Source organism: Chelmon rostratus, chromosome 7 (assembly GCF_017976325.1).
Source record: "Chelmon rostratus isolate fCheRos1 chromosome 7, fCheRos1.pri, whole genome shotgun sequence".
In the NCBI taxonomy this organism is placed as follows: Eukaryota; Metazoa; Chordata; class Actinopteri; order Chaetodontiformes; family Chaetodontidae; genus Chelmon; species Chelmon rostratus.
This window is the reverse complement of record NC_055664.1, coordinates 1,559,112-1,574,259: the sequence shown is the minus strand read 5'-3', so window position 1 is coordinate 1,574,259 and position 15,148 is coordinate 1,559,112. Positions and strand designations below refer to the sequence as shown.

Sequence of the window (15,148 nt, the reverse complement as noted above, 5' to 3'; positions counted from 1 at the left end):
GGTATACTACTACTCTGCTACTGATGAGTCGTCAGAAGCAGCAAAGGCTCTGTTTAGCCTGGTGCTTCCTCCAAAGTCCATCGTCCATTTAACAACAACAATCAATAGCAGCAGTGCTGGTTAATCCCTGTCTCTGGAAGGCATGGGGATTACCTCCAGCCAGCTCAGCCTTACTTTTACCTCTGGCAGGAGAGTCTGATTTTGCTACTTGGTTCTGAGAGGCAGTGAAGGAGCAAGTGAGAGCTGATTAAGTAGGAAAGAGGATTGAGAGCTAAACAGTGTTGGGTTAACCTTCTTGATTAGTAAATCAAAAGCGTCAGGCACACATAATCTTTGGTGGGCAAAGATAGACGTAATAAAAAGCCATGCAGAGTCTGTACTGCGTTTTAGTGTCATTTCCAGGCGTGCTGCCTGTGTGCTCTGCTGTCTGTGTCTGGGTTCACACACATGCGCACACTCACACACTACCATATGTGTTTTTACTCATGTCTCAACACAGCTGTGAAGCTCACCCTCTCAAACACTCCGCATTGCTGCCAAACCATCACTTGCCACCTGTCTGCTGCTACATGTCATTAGTCTAATAAAACAGCTATTATGTCGTGATATTTACAAGGAGTCCACCTGTCCTCTCCATGGAGGAGTATGATCCCTCAAAAGCTGGGATGCTGTGGCAGCAGGACTCTGTCAGGAGCAGGAGGCCAGACTTCATGGACTGAAATGTCATTAAGTTATTTATACGAGGGCTTACTCAAAGTGACATGAAAAGTGACCACTGGCACACTGACCACTGACATTTCAGTCATGCTAGCAGAGTGGCTCACGGAATACTGTATAGTAAATAATGTTGGTCGGTCACTTTGGTACAGGCTGAAATATCATTTACCATTTTACTTAATTCTGTGTTTCATGATTAAAGTGCATTTGTCATCAGAAAGCGTGTCTAATTATGTGGTAGGTTAATTAAATTTCAACAGTTCAACAAGAAAATATTCAAAATTGGTCGGTCTGTCTTTCTGTACAGACTCTCAAAATCTTAACTACTTCAAAATGCTCTTCACAAAATCCAATAGAAGGGTCCACCTAATGTCTTTAACTAGTATGCTTTAGAATTGGGTTACAGATTTTACTGATTACTTGTAAAGCACAGTTGGGGTTGGCCCCGATTGTATCATTGATTTACTCCTTACAAGTCTGATTGTAGCCTGAGAACCTCCAGTAGCAGCCAGCCAGTAATTCCTAGTTCAAGGCCGAGAAACAGGGGAGACCAGGCCCAGGAGTCAGGGCCCCATGACTCTGGAACAACCTGCCAAACTTTTTCAGAACAGCTTTCTGAACCAGTTATTCTTCTGTTTGTAATTCAGTCCTCTCTTGTCATTTTTACTGTATCGATTCTAAAGATTTATCTAGTCATTTTTCGTTTTTATGCCTTAATAAAGTACTTTGTAGCTTTGTTGTGAAAAGAGCTACATAATTAAAGTTATTATAATAGTTATCATTATTATTATAATTATCCTTATCACTATTATAATTGCAGGATTTCACTCAATGGAGGCAAAACAATGGCTTTCAAATCCGTCACTCTTCAGAGCAGAGTCAACAAATAATGTCCTTTGCAGTAATGGACAGTTAACTATTACAAACCTACCACCCTCATCTGTTCCGAGCGAACTCATCGTTAGTGAAGTCTCAGCGATTTATGAGGAGGGAGAGAAGAACAAGAAGATGTCTTATCAGAGCTGCTGATCAGTTCTGCTGTCTGCGCCACAGTCTGTTGCTGTTGGACAGGAACTACTAATTTAGGACTATTGGGACTCAAATCTAATGTAAATTTAAGTTTTACTTCTTTTTTTACTTAATTTACTTTAGACAACATTGAGGGAGATATTTTGGTTATTTATTTAAATTAAATATAAAAAGATAATGCTGAAAAGCTCCATTTGGCAGTATTTAATTAAGTAATTATTGGTCTCCTTGATTATTAATAATCACTATTGGTCCTATTGGTATCGGTTGACCCCTAACAAACTTATGCCTCCTCACTAATTCTGTAAAACCGTCATTCATTCATGTCTTTGCTCATTAGAATAGGAGCACATTTATCAACTCAATCATGCTCTGATTCTATCTCTGCTCTACTCTGCTTCTATCATTTCACACACATCAAACTGCTTCACAAGCATTTAAGACATTTCAATGAGGGTTCATTCTGTGAACATTTAGTCTCAGCGGGTAAATTCTTTCAGTTTGCTATTTCTGGCTGGGTGTGTGTATGAGTGTGTGTGCATGAAAGAGGGAGGAGTGAGAAATAGAGATAAAGCTGTCTTGATGTATGATATTTTTAGACTTCCACTGGGAGAGTCAGCCACTGTTCTGTCTATCATTAATCGTTATCGTAACTTGGCACAGCATTTCCTCACAGATGTAATTAAAACAAATCAAGTGTGTTGTGTTACCAGTAGTACAAGTGTCTCTCATCACATTGCTTACAACTTGTTCTATGGCATTCCTGTCTCCTGCCTCGTCTTTCCTGACCTGACAGCTCTATGAACCCTCACACACTGAAGACTGAAAAGAGCCCTTCATCGCCTGTTCATCTGAGCTGCAATGCACTAGCACCAAAACCAGTACTGCTCATTTACAACGCAAACATGCTAAACAAAAAGACAAGGCAAGGCAAGGCAAGGCAAGACACTCATCAGTGCAGTAGTAGTGTTCTGCTGGGAAGTGGATTTGAAATTTGACTGACAGACTTCTAGCCACTTTTGAAAATATCAGTTTGTGATTTAAGAGCTTTTTTGGTCAAGCATTCCTGAAAAAGAAGTTCTTGCTCTCAGTATGTGGTTGAATAAATAATCATGAGATTCAAAATGGCTGCTTTAGTGGCCTGATGCACATGGTTAGAGACTAAAAACAAAGAGCAATGACAATGTCTAGACTTGATTCTGTGGATACGGTTCAGAGTTCAAATGAGAAAATGGCTTTAGCGTCTGTGCTATATATTTGGGGTGGGCAGTCTGATGTAGCAATCCAGCTGCATTGCAAGGTCACGTGATGTGGGCAGCACGACTGCTGATCCTTGTTCTCACGTCTCTATATATATATATAGACACACATATAAACACGCACACATACATATATATATATATATATATACACACACATCTTACACACACATACATACATCCACATATTGAAAGACCTTCAGGAAGAATCTTCAGCGGCAGTATATAGACACACACTCATACACAAATATATATTTCTTCGTCTTCAGACATCCACTGTTCTTCTTAATTGCCATTTCTTAATTACAGTACAAGCTGAGGAAACAGCTACCTGAAAACACCCTAATATCTTTTTGTAGACTTCTCCTACTTTGTGGGTATCATATATTTTCAAAGCACTAGGCAGTACGAAACAGCTACACTCTGCAATGTCATTAACACGCCCATGCTCACTGTGCAGCAGGGGGCAGTGTAGACACCGTGGCTGACACTGTGTAAATAGGGCGTAATGGGCTACGTAGTTAAATGGTTTCTTTTTGTGTGTGTTTTAAATGTGCTGATTACTGATATACAATTAGGAGTCTGCACTGGGTTTTTTATTTTGAAAATCAACTTGATTGTCTATGCTAGCTGATTGGTTACATATGACAAGTAATAGCCAATCAACACTAAAGGCTACTGTGCTACAGAACGCATGCCCAGACTGGAGCTGTGTCTGGAAGGTAAGTCAGCAGATATATAGCTGAAGTTGCAATAACACCAGAATCTATGGAATGTTGATTTAACTGCCCTTAACAAATGCCTCCAGGCCTTCAGAGTCCCAATTGCCAAACTGTTCATTTTTCAGTTCTTCTCTACTTTGTGCAGTGCTGTTTTTAGGGCATCCTTGTCCTGTTTTTTGACCATGTTAATACTGGTGTATCCTTCATTGGGCTGAAGGGTATTCTTCAGCATAACATTATGTCAACATTATGCAAGAAGCTCTGAAGCTTCGAACGGTTTGGTATAGCCCTACTTGTCAGCTTGCTGGAGACGTTCCCCCAAAACTATCTGAAACTTGCAGCAGGAATCCAGATTGAAGGGGCCTGGAACTAAACAGCAGGCTGGAGCATGGGAGAGAGAGAGTGGAGGTTAAAGTAGCAAGAAGCCATCTTCACTTGTCTTAACAGGCTGACTGGAAACAACAGGAAGCAGGCCTCTCCCTTTAGGTCTCACTCTGGTATTTGTGGAATCTGCTTTGGAACAAATAGGCCACTTCCTGACTCTTTCCCCGTGGGATTTTCTTATGGAGGAAGAGGAATGAGGTTTTGAGGCTAAAGGCTGATGGAGGAGGGAGAGAAGTCAATGTCTGATGGACAGTTTCAACATTAGTCATCAACTATTTTGTGAGTGATCTGAAACTCTTGAGTAAATATACAGCACTGCATTGTTTAAGACCCCGTCCAGGTTGCTACATTACGCTGCCGGCCCCAAATACGTGTAACAGAGACACTAAAGCCATTTTCCTAGATGAACTCCGTAATGCTATAAGAAAAGCAGCCAGTTTCTCTGGGACTGACTGCAAGAACCAACATAAGACTTATTGTACTTCCACCATCTGACGATATACACGGTTGATTCACTTTTTTTTTAAGGAAATGTGACAGAAATGTCCCCAAAAGGGCTTGTAAACTTTTGTCTGATGTTGTGTTGATATCAACAATGCTTTGCTCATAACGTTAGGGAATTCATAGGAGAAAATGGCTTAGTGTCTCTGCTATATGTTTAGAGTGGGCAGTGCAATGCAGCACTCCAGTCTCCTCATAAGGTCACATGATTCAGGCAGCAGGACTGCTTACCATGTTCTGACATGACAGCAACATTTGGTGGTGATAATTCTAGAATAGTTTAACTTTTTTGACTGTTTTGTTTTTGACTGAAGTGTAATGTGAGGCAGTTGTTACTGTTTGAATGGAAGTTCCAAATAGAAGAACATAATCAAATGTGATGAAGTAAGGTATTGTTATTTCAAACATTTTTTTCAATGCATGATTATACCACGCTAGATACTGTTACTGTGATATAAAATAACATACTGTGAAAGAACATTTTGGACAGGCCACCCCTACTGCAAGCAAAATTTGTATCCTAGCTGAAGTCACCGTATCTGTGCAGGAATGCTTGAATGCTCAAGAATGTTTATCATCCATGTTGAACAGTAACTTGGGGAGAGTATCTGTTACATAACTGAACAATGACACATTTCAAGTTTCCCACTCCTTTTACCATTAAAACGGTAACATTCTGGGAATGTAAATTAAGTAAAGCCTAAAACTTTTAATTTTATTATGTGGCTGGATGAGGAAATTGTTTGAGCACAAGAAGCAGAAAAGCTGGAGAGTGTCTGAATAAAAGTGGAAGCAAGTTAAGTCAGAATTGCTTCCTGAATGGGTCGAAATAACAATAACTGTGCCAAAGTTAACAGGCTCTATTGAGGGTACACCATGGACAGCAGAGGGGGAACGAGAAAGAAAGCGTAAGTGAGTCGAGAGCAACAGGGAAATATGGATGTGCTTTAAAATGGCTATGACTACTACGGGATTACTGTTACAGCCTTGAAAATTTTATTCATTTTAAATTAATATGTTTATTTATGGCTCAATAGACCAATCAATCAATCAAGCTTCACCTGCTACACTATTTCAATTAAAAGACTTACAGTATCAGGGAGCCAGTGCCCACAAATGGCCAGAAAAAGACCCAGAGAGGTTGTTATTCTGGCTCTCTGCTGTCTGTTTTCATGAGTCTGCATTAAATATTAAATATTTAATTGACTGAATTGATTAAACATTGAGTACAAATTAAATATTTTACCTGCTTCTAGACAGAGCAATCTGCTTCATTTCAAAACAGCCAAAAAATACCAGAACCTGCTGCCAAATGCAAGAGGAGGCAAGTAGGTAGTAAGATAAGATAAGATAAGATAAGACTTTATTAATCCCCAGCCAGGGAAATTTGAGTGTTACAGGCAGCAGGCAGTAGCAATAGGAATAACAACAAAACAGAAAATACAAAATAAAATTTGACTATATATGTACATTTTATACAAGAACAATGAAAAAAAAATTAAAGAAATATATATTGCCACAAAAGAACAATAAAAAACATTGCTATAAAAAATATACTGCCAAAAATAAGAAGCCTTCTTCCCCAAGACAGAAGATCCTGCCCATGCTGGTCACATTCGACAGAATCTTAATGTGTTCATGCTCGTGTGGAAGGCCCCTGGCACCAGCTTTGGGTGGACTGACACAGTGATGGGTGACTTCATCTGTTGAACCCAAACTACTGCAGTTTAGTGGGAACAGCCAGAATGCTGCTTTGTCATATTGTGTTCTTCTTTTTTCATGTTCTCAGTTAAATCTTCATTCATACCATATCGATAACTTTTATCATTATCACTACCACCTTGCGAGGCAGCTGGACTGCTTCATCCACCCTAAACATATTGCAATATTACAACATTAGTCCAATCCATGGAAGGAGCCACATTAGCTAACACTAGTCCAGTCTTGGTTGAATATGTGTGTGAAGTTTTTATTTTAAATGGTAAATGGAGTGTATTTATATAGCTCTTTTCTAGTCTGCCGACCACTTAAAGTGCTTTACAAGACGAGCCTGCATTCACCCATTTAACATGGCTACCTGCTCATCATGAGCATTAACACATTCACACACCAATGCGCAGCATCCGGAGCAACTTGGGGTTCAGTATCTTGCCCAAGGATAATTGGACATGTAGACTGCCGAGGCCAGGGATCGAACCACCTTCTGGTAAGTGGAAAACCACTCTACCTCCTGAGCCACGGTCGTAATCACAGTTAGAAGAGGTTATTGTGGTCATATTCACAGTAAAAGTCCTGCTAACTGGAAGCTAAAACGAAGCATTGCAGACAGAGAGAAAGCAGTGTTGCAGCAATTGACAGTATGAGAAAAATAATATGTTATTTTAACATGAAAACTATGCACACACACACGCGCACACACGCGCGCATACACACACACGCGCGCACACGCGCACACACACACACGATTTTACAGAAACCGATGCTCCCCATCACATGTTCATTGCACTACAGTAATCAGATATTATGTTAAAATATCAACCTGAAAATGAGCATAATATGGCCTCTACAAAGCATTTGTCAGGACTGAATGATGGCTCTTCAGTCTGCTTAAGCTGCAATACCCATTAAAGTTAACAAACAGACATAGACAAATCAGCTGCAGAGACAGGCTCTTGACGTTAAAGGAGGGGAAGTGTACGTGTGTTTGTGTGGGAGAGAGACCGAACATTGCCTGTACACTTAAACAAAGCTCCCTCCGGTGTGCACTTCCTGTTTGCTCCATGGAAATCATTATAGCAGCTCCTCACATGACACAACTTCTGTCTTTTACCCAGTCACAGGCAGAGAGGAGTGTTCCAGCAAACAGCCACTGTGGAGAAGGAGCTTCTACAGCTAGTCACTGCTTGTGTCCTGTAAGGAAATGGACAACACTGACTACACAGAGTCACTCCTCGCCTCCTAGAGCAGATGAATTGTGATTGGGGGGAGGGGTGGGGGGGTGGGCAGAGTCCCTTTCAGTCTGACTGTGTCACAAGGACCCTTGAACCAAAGCCAACGGAGGCAAACAAACAAAGCCCTCTAATGCTGCCAAGCAGGCCCTACTAGAGGACACTCAGCTTCTGTTGATGCAGGGTATCTGCACACACAAATGTAATGACTCTAACACTGATTCAGTATCTTCAAAAAGATACTTGTTGAAACATTTTGAGTTTTCCCTGAGACCACAATGATAAATTACTTGTATAGCCCAACCAACTGAACAAAAAACAGTTAGTCAGTGTACAATGCTATAAGTCAGAGAACAAGGCTGCACATGAAGTTTCGTTAATCGGCTATTATTAGCATTATTATCAGAATATTTCATCACAATCAGCACTTTCCAGAGGAGTCCTACTATACCTGCCAAATTCAAACCAGCTAGTCTATTTACAGCTAATCTATTTGTCTGTCAGACAGAAATAATGCTGAATGTTGAAATAAAATGTAAAATTAACAGTCCTTAAATAGTGAGACGTTTTCTGTGCACATTAGATGGCATTACGTGTTAACAGCTAAAAACACTGTTGAACAAAGGCTGAGCCAGATGACTAAACGTACAACTCATGCTGAGTAACTATTTTTGACATTAAGCTAGATTCATTCACTAATTAATTTCAATTGCTGATAGTTTGCCATTTTTATTTGATCGCTGCCACCCTCAATGACATTTCCTGCAGATTTTCACATTCAAAGCCTACCAGGAAAGTCAGGGACTATGCCCACTGAGCAACTGGAAGACCTTTCATGTGAAACACCAGCACAGGAAATGTTGTCAAAGTGGACAGACTGGACATGGTGAATGAAAACAGTATTTCTGTGAGTGAAGTGAGAGCAGCTGGTCGGTGAGTGTGTCAGTCGTCTGTTGTACTGAAAGAATTAGTCCTGTGGCTATGTACATTATGCTGAATGTATCATCGCATCAGGTCAACATGAAGGAAGTGTTGGGTTTGCATTGACGGGGTAACAGGAAAAATGAGAAACGGAGGCTTGATTCTTTCTGCTGCAGAGGTAGCGCCCTGTATAGGTTAAAACTTGCAAACATGTAATGCAACCACACCCTTACCAGTGACACACAGCAGGTGTTTTGCCACCAGCAGCTGATGGCAAAGAATTGTGAAAAGATTGATTTAGGTGTGGTAAGATGTATGACATTTTCCACAGGACACAATGATCCTTTAAATGACCGAGAGGAATGACTCCATCAGTAGGGTAGGACAGGGATGTGAGCACAAGACTATTTTGCAACTATATAATATAATGTAAATAAAACACAAAGATTCACATGTAACTTATGATACACAGTCCAGTGTATGGTACAACTTTTTCCAATGGTCTCGTGTTAAAAAGCAAACAATATCACAATATATCATAATATAAAATCACAATACTTGTAGAATCACAATAGCTATCAAGGTAGGCCACTCTACTGAGACTGCCCCTCGTTGCTGTCACAGAGGAGCTCCACACTGCTAGAGCAGCCTCCGTATCGTCATCTTGTTTGACCTTGCAGCAGTGTCTGACACAGTGAACCACCAGATCCTCCTCAGAGTCTCAGGCTCTGCATTCTCAATGTTCTCAGTGTCAGTGAGTCCATGTGCATGCTTGCACCAAGACCTTATAATGCTGCCGATTGGCTGTCTGACGTTACACATCGTAGCAGCACTACGCTACACCCAGAGATGGGCCTCTTTTGTTAGTTTGGTTGGTTTTTTAACCACCAGTTTCTTATCTGCAAAGATAACATAAAGGAAAACATAATAGTGGTTTTTCTATACATTTATATAGAAAAACAGCAAATGTGTTCTCAATCTTCTTGATTGCTAATTATCGGTATAAGCCCTAAAAATAACATCACTCAACCCCTAATTCACAGAACTCAAATGTATGCTGTAGCAAATGCATTCTTATGCAAATAAAGAAATAATCACAGAATTTCCATTAATGTTAAAAAATGTGTTATCTGCACAATTTTAACAAATACATTGTAAAGCCAAGGCTAGAGTGGAAAGTCATAAAACCATGCTATTCCTTCAGTTCATTAAGTCTTGAAGCTTTCTTTTCAAACCAATAAAGGCAGTTAGCAGGATGCCTTGATGTTTCTGACATCCAGCAAGCACCACCTCCTACATCATGATCAGATACTTAGATATGATGTCTTAGAAATAGCTTGTCAACAAAGAAGAACCCAAATAGTGTATCCCTGAGAACCTGCTCTGTTTCTGCTGCAGCAAATCAACCAGTCAAAAAAGTTTCTGACACTGGGCACAAATGGTGAGAAAACAGTCAAAACAGAGCACAATGAGTGTAGCAGAGATCTTTATCTGTTTGTAGACAGACAGTGGACAAGCTACTTACATATCTGGCCTCCCTGCGCTGTCCCTCTGTGTTCCTCAGCCAGCAGTGGCTCAGCTCGCTCAGCTCAAGGATCGGCTGCACCTTCAGCCTCACTGTGTCTCCTGACTGACGGATCATCTCAACTATCTCATCCCGGCTCTTGTTCTCCACATTCCGTCCATTTATCTCCACCAACCTGTCACCCGGCACCAGCCCCAACGCAAGGTCCTTGGTACCGGCGCCTGGCTCTGCAAAGTGGACCACACGCCTGTACACTCCTCCATCAGGGCTGCGGTCCAACATAGTGGTGCGACGCAAAGAAAATCCAAAGTCGCCAGTGTTGCGGCGTTGGAGCTCTAGCTCACGTGTTTCTGGTGCACTCGGTGCGACCACAGCTGGGAGCTGCAGCTGTGCAGGGAAGGTCTTGTCAACTACTTCGGGGATGCAGATTTTTTTGGTGGCTGATGCTCCAGGCTGCTGTTTAAGGCTGTGCTTGCGGAGCATGCTGAAAACTTTGCTCTCCACCTGTGGAGATGGGGCAGCAGAGTTCTGGCCTGAGGGGGTGGAGCCCTCTGAAGGGCTCTCCTCTTTGCTCCTCTGGGAAAAAGAGAAGCGTTTCATCATCTGACCCACCTGTGAGGAGTTCTGCTTCGCAAGTGAACCAAAATGAGCTACGCGATCACGTACTGAGCTGCGGTGTCCATCTTGACCTCCACCGCCTTCACCCTTCAGGTCGTCAGTGGAGCTGGCAGCGCTAAGCTGGTCATCCAGAACCATGCTGCTTCGGTTGCTCAGCCCATCAGACTCAATGTCAGTGAGGGTGAGTTCGTTGCTACTGGCCACTTTGATAGGAATGGGGTTGGAGATCTCCAGTTTGTTCTTGGACTCACGCTTGGCCTCCCTCTTGAGATTGAAGAAACCACGCCGCATGCTCATCTCTTCCAGACTGCGCAGCTCTGCTGCAGACATTCTCTCCTTTTTGTCTTTCTTCTCCTTCCTACTCCCTTCCCTCTCCTTATCCTTTTTCATTAGATTAAACATGGTGACAAACTAAACGCTGTGTTTGCGTCCAAAGTTGCTCTATTGTCCCTACAGAACTGGGGGTCCAGTTCACTCGTCAGGTGCTGCTGTTGTGGCCAGCAGGGACAAATCCCCTGGGGAAACAGATGGATAGCAAACTGTGTTTAAACTCACGAAATACTCATATTTAATGAAGAATTGTCCTCAACTTTCATTTGAAGCTGGACAACACTGACAAAAATCACATATATGATAATAAGTATTTTCAAATACATTCAGATTATTGATTTGACAATATTTTGAGGATGACTTGTGATAGATATTCAATAGACACATCATCAATCAGTGACAATATTTAGATGTGGTTCTTTTCAATGAACTGGAAAAATCTGATTGAGAACATCGTTTCTCTTGACTGTAATGCTATCTTAAGCAAGATAAGAAAGCTATCTTAAAGAGACAGATCATAATAACACATAAGATTAATCCCAGATATCTATTATCATAACATATATGCATTTGTTCATCGAAAAAAAAATGCATCAGCAAGTCATTTATCGAGCTAGGAGTGAGTGCTATGAATAAAATCTCATATTGTAGTGAAACTAATTGGATATTGTAATATCAATGTATGTCAGTTCTCTTAAGTAACTGTTAACTGATAAAATTACCATTCAGGCAAATCTGTTTATGGCTCAATTTGATAAAATCGTAAACTCAGTCATTTTAAAGACCTCTCTGTGGGCACTGGGCACATAGTGGTAGTGGATTTTTCACTTTTTTATATATTGAAAAATTCTTTTTTTTAAACTTAATTGCAACGTACTGTACAATTATGATATAATACAGAAAAAGTTTCCAAATTATGAAAATGGGCAACACCTATTGAAAGAAGTGGCAAGAGTATTAAATAGCCTAATTCCCACTAGCATCTGGCTATGTCAGAGAGTGTCAGAAGCTTAAGACTGAGATGAAGAACATCATGTTTTATCACGTTTAAGCAGGCATCCTAAAGTCTGCACAAGTCTCATGGCTTGTTGGAACTGTCCACATGTGTAGAAGACCTTGTAAAATATAGACCTCCAACACTCCTACATTACAAAGGCCACTGGAGGAGCTTGGATAAACCGAAACACATTCCTGGCTTCATTTTTAGCTGGGTCTCTCCAAACCCTCAAAAATCAGGGACTCTTCCTGCCACAAGCAGACATGCAGATACATCCTCCAGCATGGTTCTCATTAGCTGCTGAGTGACTCCTCTGTCCACAGGCTGGAGTCCCACACAAACAATCACCTCCTACTCCTACACATCAGTAACACTGGGCATGGATCTCTCCTTTGAGGAATACTGTGTACTCTCAGCTAGAACTGTCATCCAGCTGCTATGAAAGTCTCCTTTGCGCCTGGCAGGCGTCTCAGCCGTCAGAGCTATTGGAAGGTGCCACAGTTTTGCCCTCCAACCACAACACATACATACTAAACATAGTAAAAAGTTCATATGACTCAGTGCCTCAAAACCATTAGATGATGCTTTACAAAATGTTGCCCAGTGGATTGCCTCCAAACCAATTTGCCAGAACACCACGAATATGTCTTTTTCCGCCCTGAAGGAGCTCTCCTTAACTACAGGCAGGGCCACGGTGAATGGATAGCTTTGTATCAACATTAGCGTCACGTTCCGGCTATAACAACCAGGGCTAGGGAGCAAAAACGTTACGGGTCTGAGCCGTAAGGGTCTGCCTGCTGTGTCTTTTCTTTATCGACTTGGCTTTAAAAACAATAACATTACAACTGGCACGCTAACGTACACAAAGCAACATTAGCCCCACTCCGCATACGATGCGAAGTCGGAACAAAAAGCATGACAGAGCTAAAATAGGTCTAGCTTTTCGGCTACGTTAGCTAGCTGAGCTACTGTTTCGTGGGTGGGAGTAACGTTGCCTAATACCAAATATTAGCGAGTCTATTCCACGGTAAATGAAAAAGCTTCAAACGCACACGCAGACAGTAATTCATCAGGATTGTGTTCAACTTTCCAGCGAGCAATCTACCTACCTAACTAGCCTAAGTTAATTAGCTCAAGTCACAGCCTTAGTTCTTTGCCCTCATTTTTGGTGAAGCAAATCCTGGAACAACACATTGGGATCCTTTAAAAATTATGCGGTCTGCCCGACTGACTGCCTGCCTCAGCACTGCTGTCCTCAAACAGAAAGCGTGCCTTCACTCTAAGCACACGAGATGCTAAAGAAGAAATACTCACTGTTCTCCAGTACAGCAAATGGTGCACAGCTGGTTAGTGGACGCAGCACGGCTGGTAGGAACAGAAGCCGCAGACGGGCTTTTAGCTAACGTTATCAAAGCTGGCTGCCTCCAGCCCAGCTTCGCTGCCGACAGCGAGAGGCGGCCCGCCACCTCCCCCTGCTGGACATACGCTGGAGCTACAGTGTGAATGCTTCATCATTGTGGATTATCTGTGGATGGATGGATGGATGGATGGATAGATAGATAGATAGATAGATAGATAGATAGATAGATAGATAGATAGATAGATAGATAGATAGATAGATAGATAGATAGATAGATAGATAGTGAAATAAGTGGAAATCCAACACAGAGACTGTGTACAAGAAGGGGATGGGCAGACTCTACTTCCTGAGGAAACTGAGATCCTCAGGAAGTATTATGTGAGGTAAAGTAAATGGACATAGCTCCGTAATGCCATTAAATCCATATTCTATTCTCATTCCCCCATGCTCACATTAAGTTTGTATGAATGAAAAGCTTGATCAACTTAAAAACTGAATTGTTTAATTGAGTAGTAATTTAGCTAAATTAGAATTTATCTGGAGAAATCAACAATGCTACCAAGATATATTAAAGCTCGTGACTCAGAGGTTTAGAAACTGTAAAATGTATTAAGTTACGTTTTTGGGAAATAACTTCAGGTCCTGTCTTTGCATGAGCAGGCAGGCCATCATCACCAATCTCATGCTCTTATTGAAGCACAGGAGGGGGCTGTACTATAAAATAGGAGATAAGAGATTAATACAGGCCAGACTCTAACTATCCTATAACGACTTCTCAATGCCTGTGGGAACATTATGGGGATGATGCAAACAGAGGTGATGTCATCTCCTCTGCAGAGAGGCCTACTCTTTTTAAACTAAAATAAGAATAATAAATACTTGAAAATACTGGAGGCTGTCCAGCTGAACCTGTAGAAATAATGGGAATGCATAAACATGCTAACAATTGGAAATTAGAAACTCTCTCTGACAAACACACTGAATGTCCCAAGATCAATTCTTGGAAGGAATATTACGAGACTGCTTTTTGTTCATGTACTTATTTCGTTTTAATGGTTATGGGAAAATATGGATATATGAATGAATGAGAAAAATATTTCAGTAACTCACGTCACTGTCTCTGATACAGTTTGTGAACATGTTAGTGTCCGTATGTGCTGAACCGTTTTATCCTGCAAGGAGTAGTTAAGAAGGAAAGATGACGACACCTTGTGGCGACTTGGTTAAAGTACAGCCTGCAGGCAGCCGCAGCGTTCTTGATAGAGGCGGTTACAAGCAGTTTAGATTACAACAAGTACTTTATTTAGCTGCCGCACGTGACAAACAGTCACCACTCTTTTTATATATTGTTCATTTTTATGTTTTTGCACGATTTTACTTATTGCTCAGCCTTTTGTTTTTTTTCAAAAGTGCATTCTTTTTAAGGCGGAGTCAACTTCCATATATGGGCATACCTTGATCTTTGATGTCACTGTCACTGTCTATACTTAGGCACCCCAGAGCCAAGAAGCCAGTCCCTCACTTTTGGTATTTTGAGTAGTTGTATTAAGAGACAGTTTAGCTTTTTTTTTTGAGAACATCAGATCATCAGTTCAGAACAACATTGACCACAATGGCAAGAAGACAGGACAGTGGCAGATGGGTAAACACCTCGAATCAGAGACAGCGGCATCCTTTTGCTCATTCTGCCCAGGAGTCACCTCTGGAAGACAGAAGGACCTTGCGGGAGAAACTCTCCAGCGCAGAGGAGGAGAACAAAAAGTTAAAGGCCGATCTCCGGAATGCCATCAAGGGGATCGGCGAGAGGGACGAATGGATCGGCTATTTGCAACAACGT

General features: G+C 41.4%; 1 protein-coding gene across 3 annotated transcripts in view; it reads right to left on the bottom strand.

The window, feature by feature from the left end:
- The window catches only part of myo18ab (myosin XVIIIAb), a 135,710-nt gene extending 122,318 nt beyond the window's left edge, over positions 1–13,392 (bottom strand). For all 3 annotated transcript variants that reach the window (XM_041939928.1, XM_041939930.1, XM_041939929.1), the window contains exons 1-2: positions 13,266–13,392; positions 10,007–11,139 (exon numbers count right to left, since the gene is read on the bottom strand). In XM_041939928.1, coding sequence (XP_041795862.1) covers positions 10,007–11,026 — 1,020 coding nt within the window. In that variant the 5' untranslated portion in view covers positions 11,027–11,139; positions 13,266–13,392. The remainder of the gene's footprint in view (positions 1–10,006; positions 11,140–13,265) is intronic.
- Between the last annotated feature and the right edge of the window lie 1,756 nt (positions 13,393–15,148).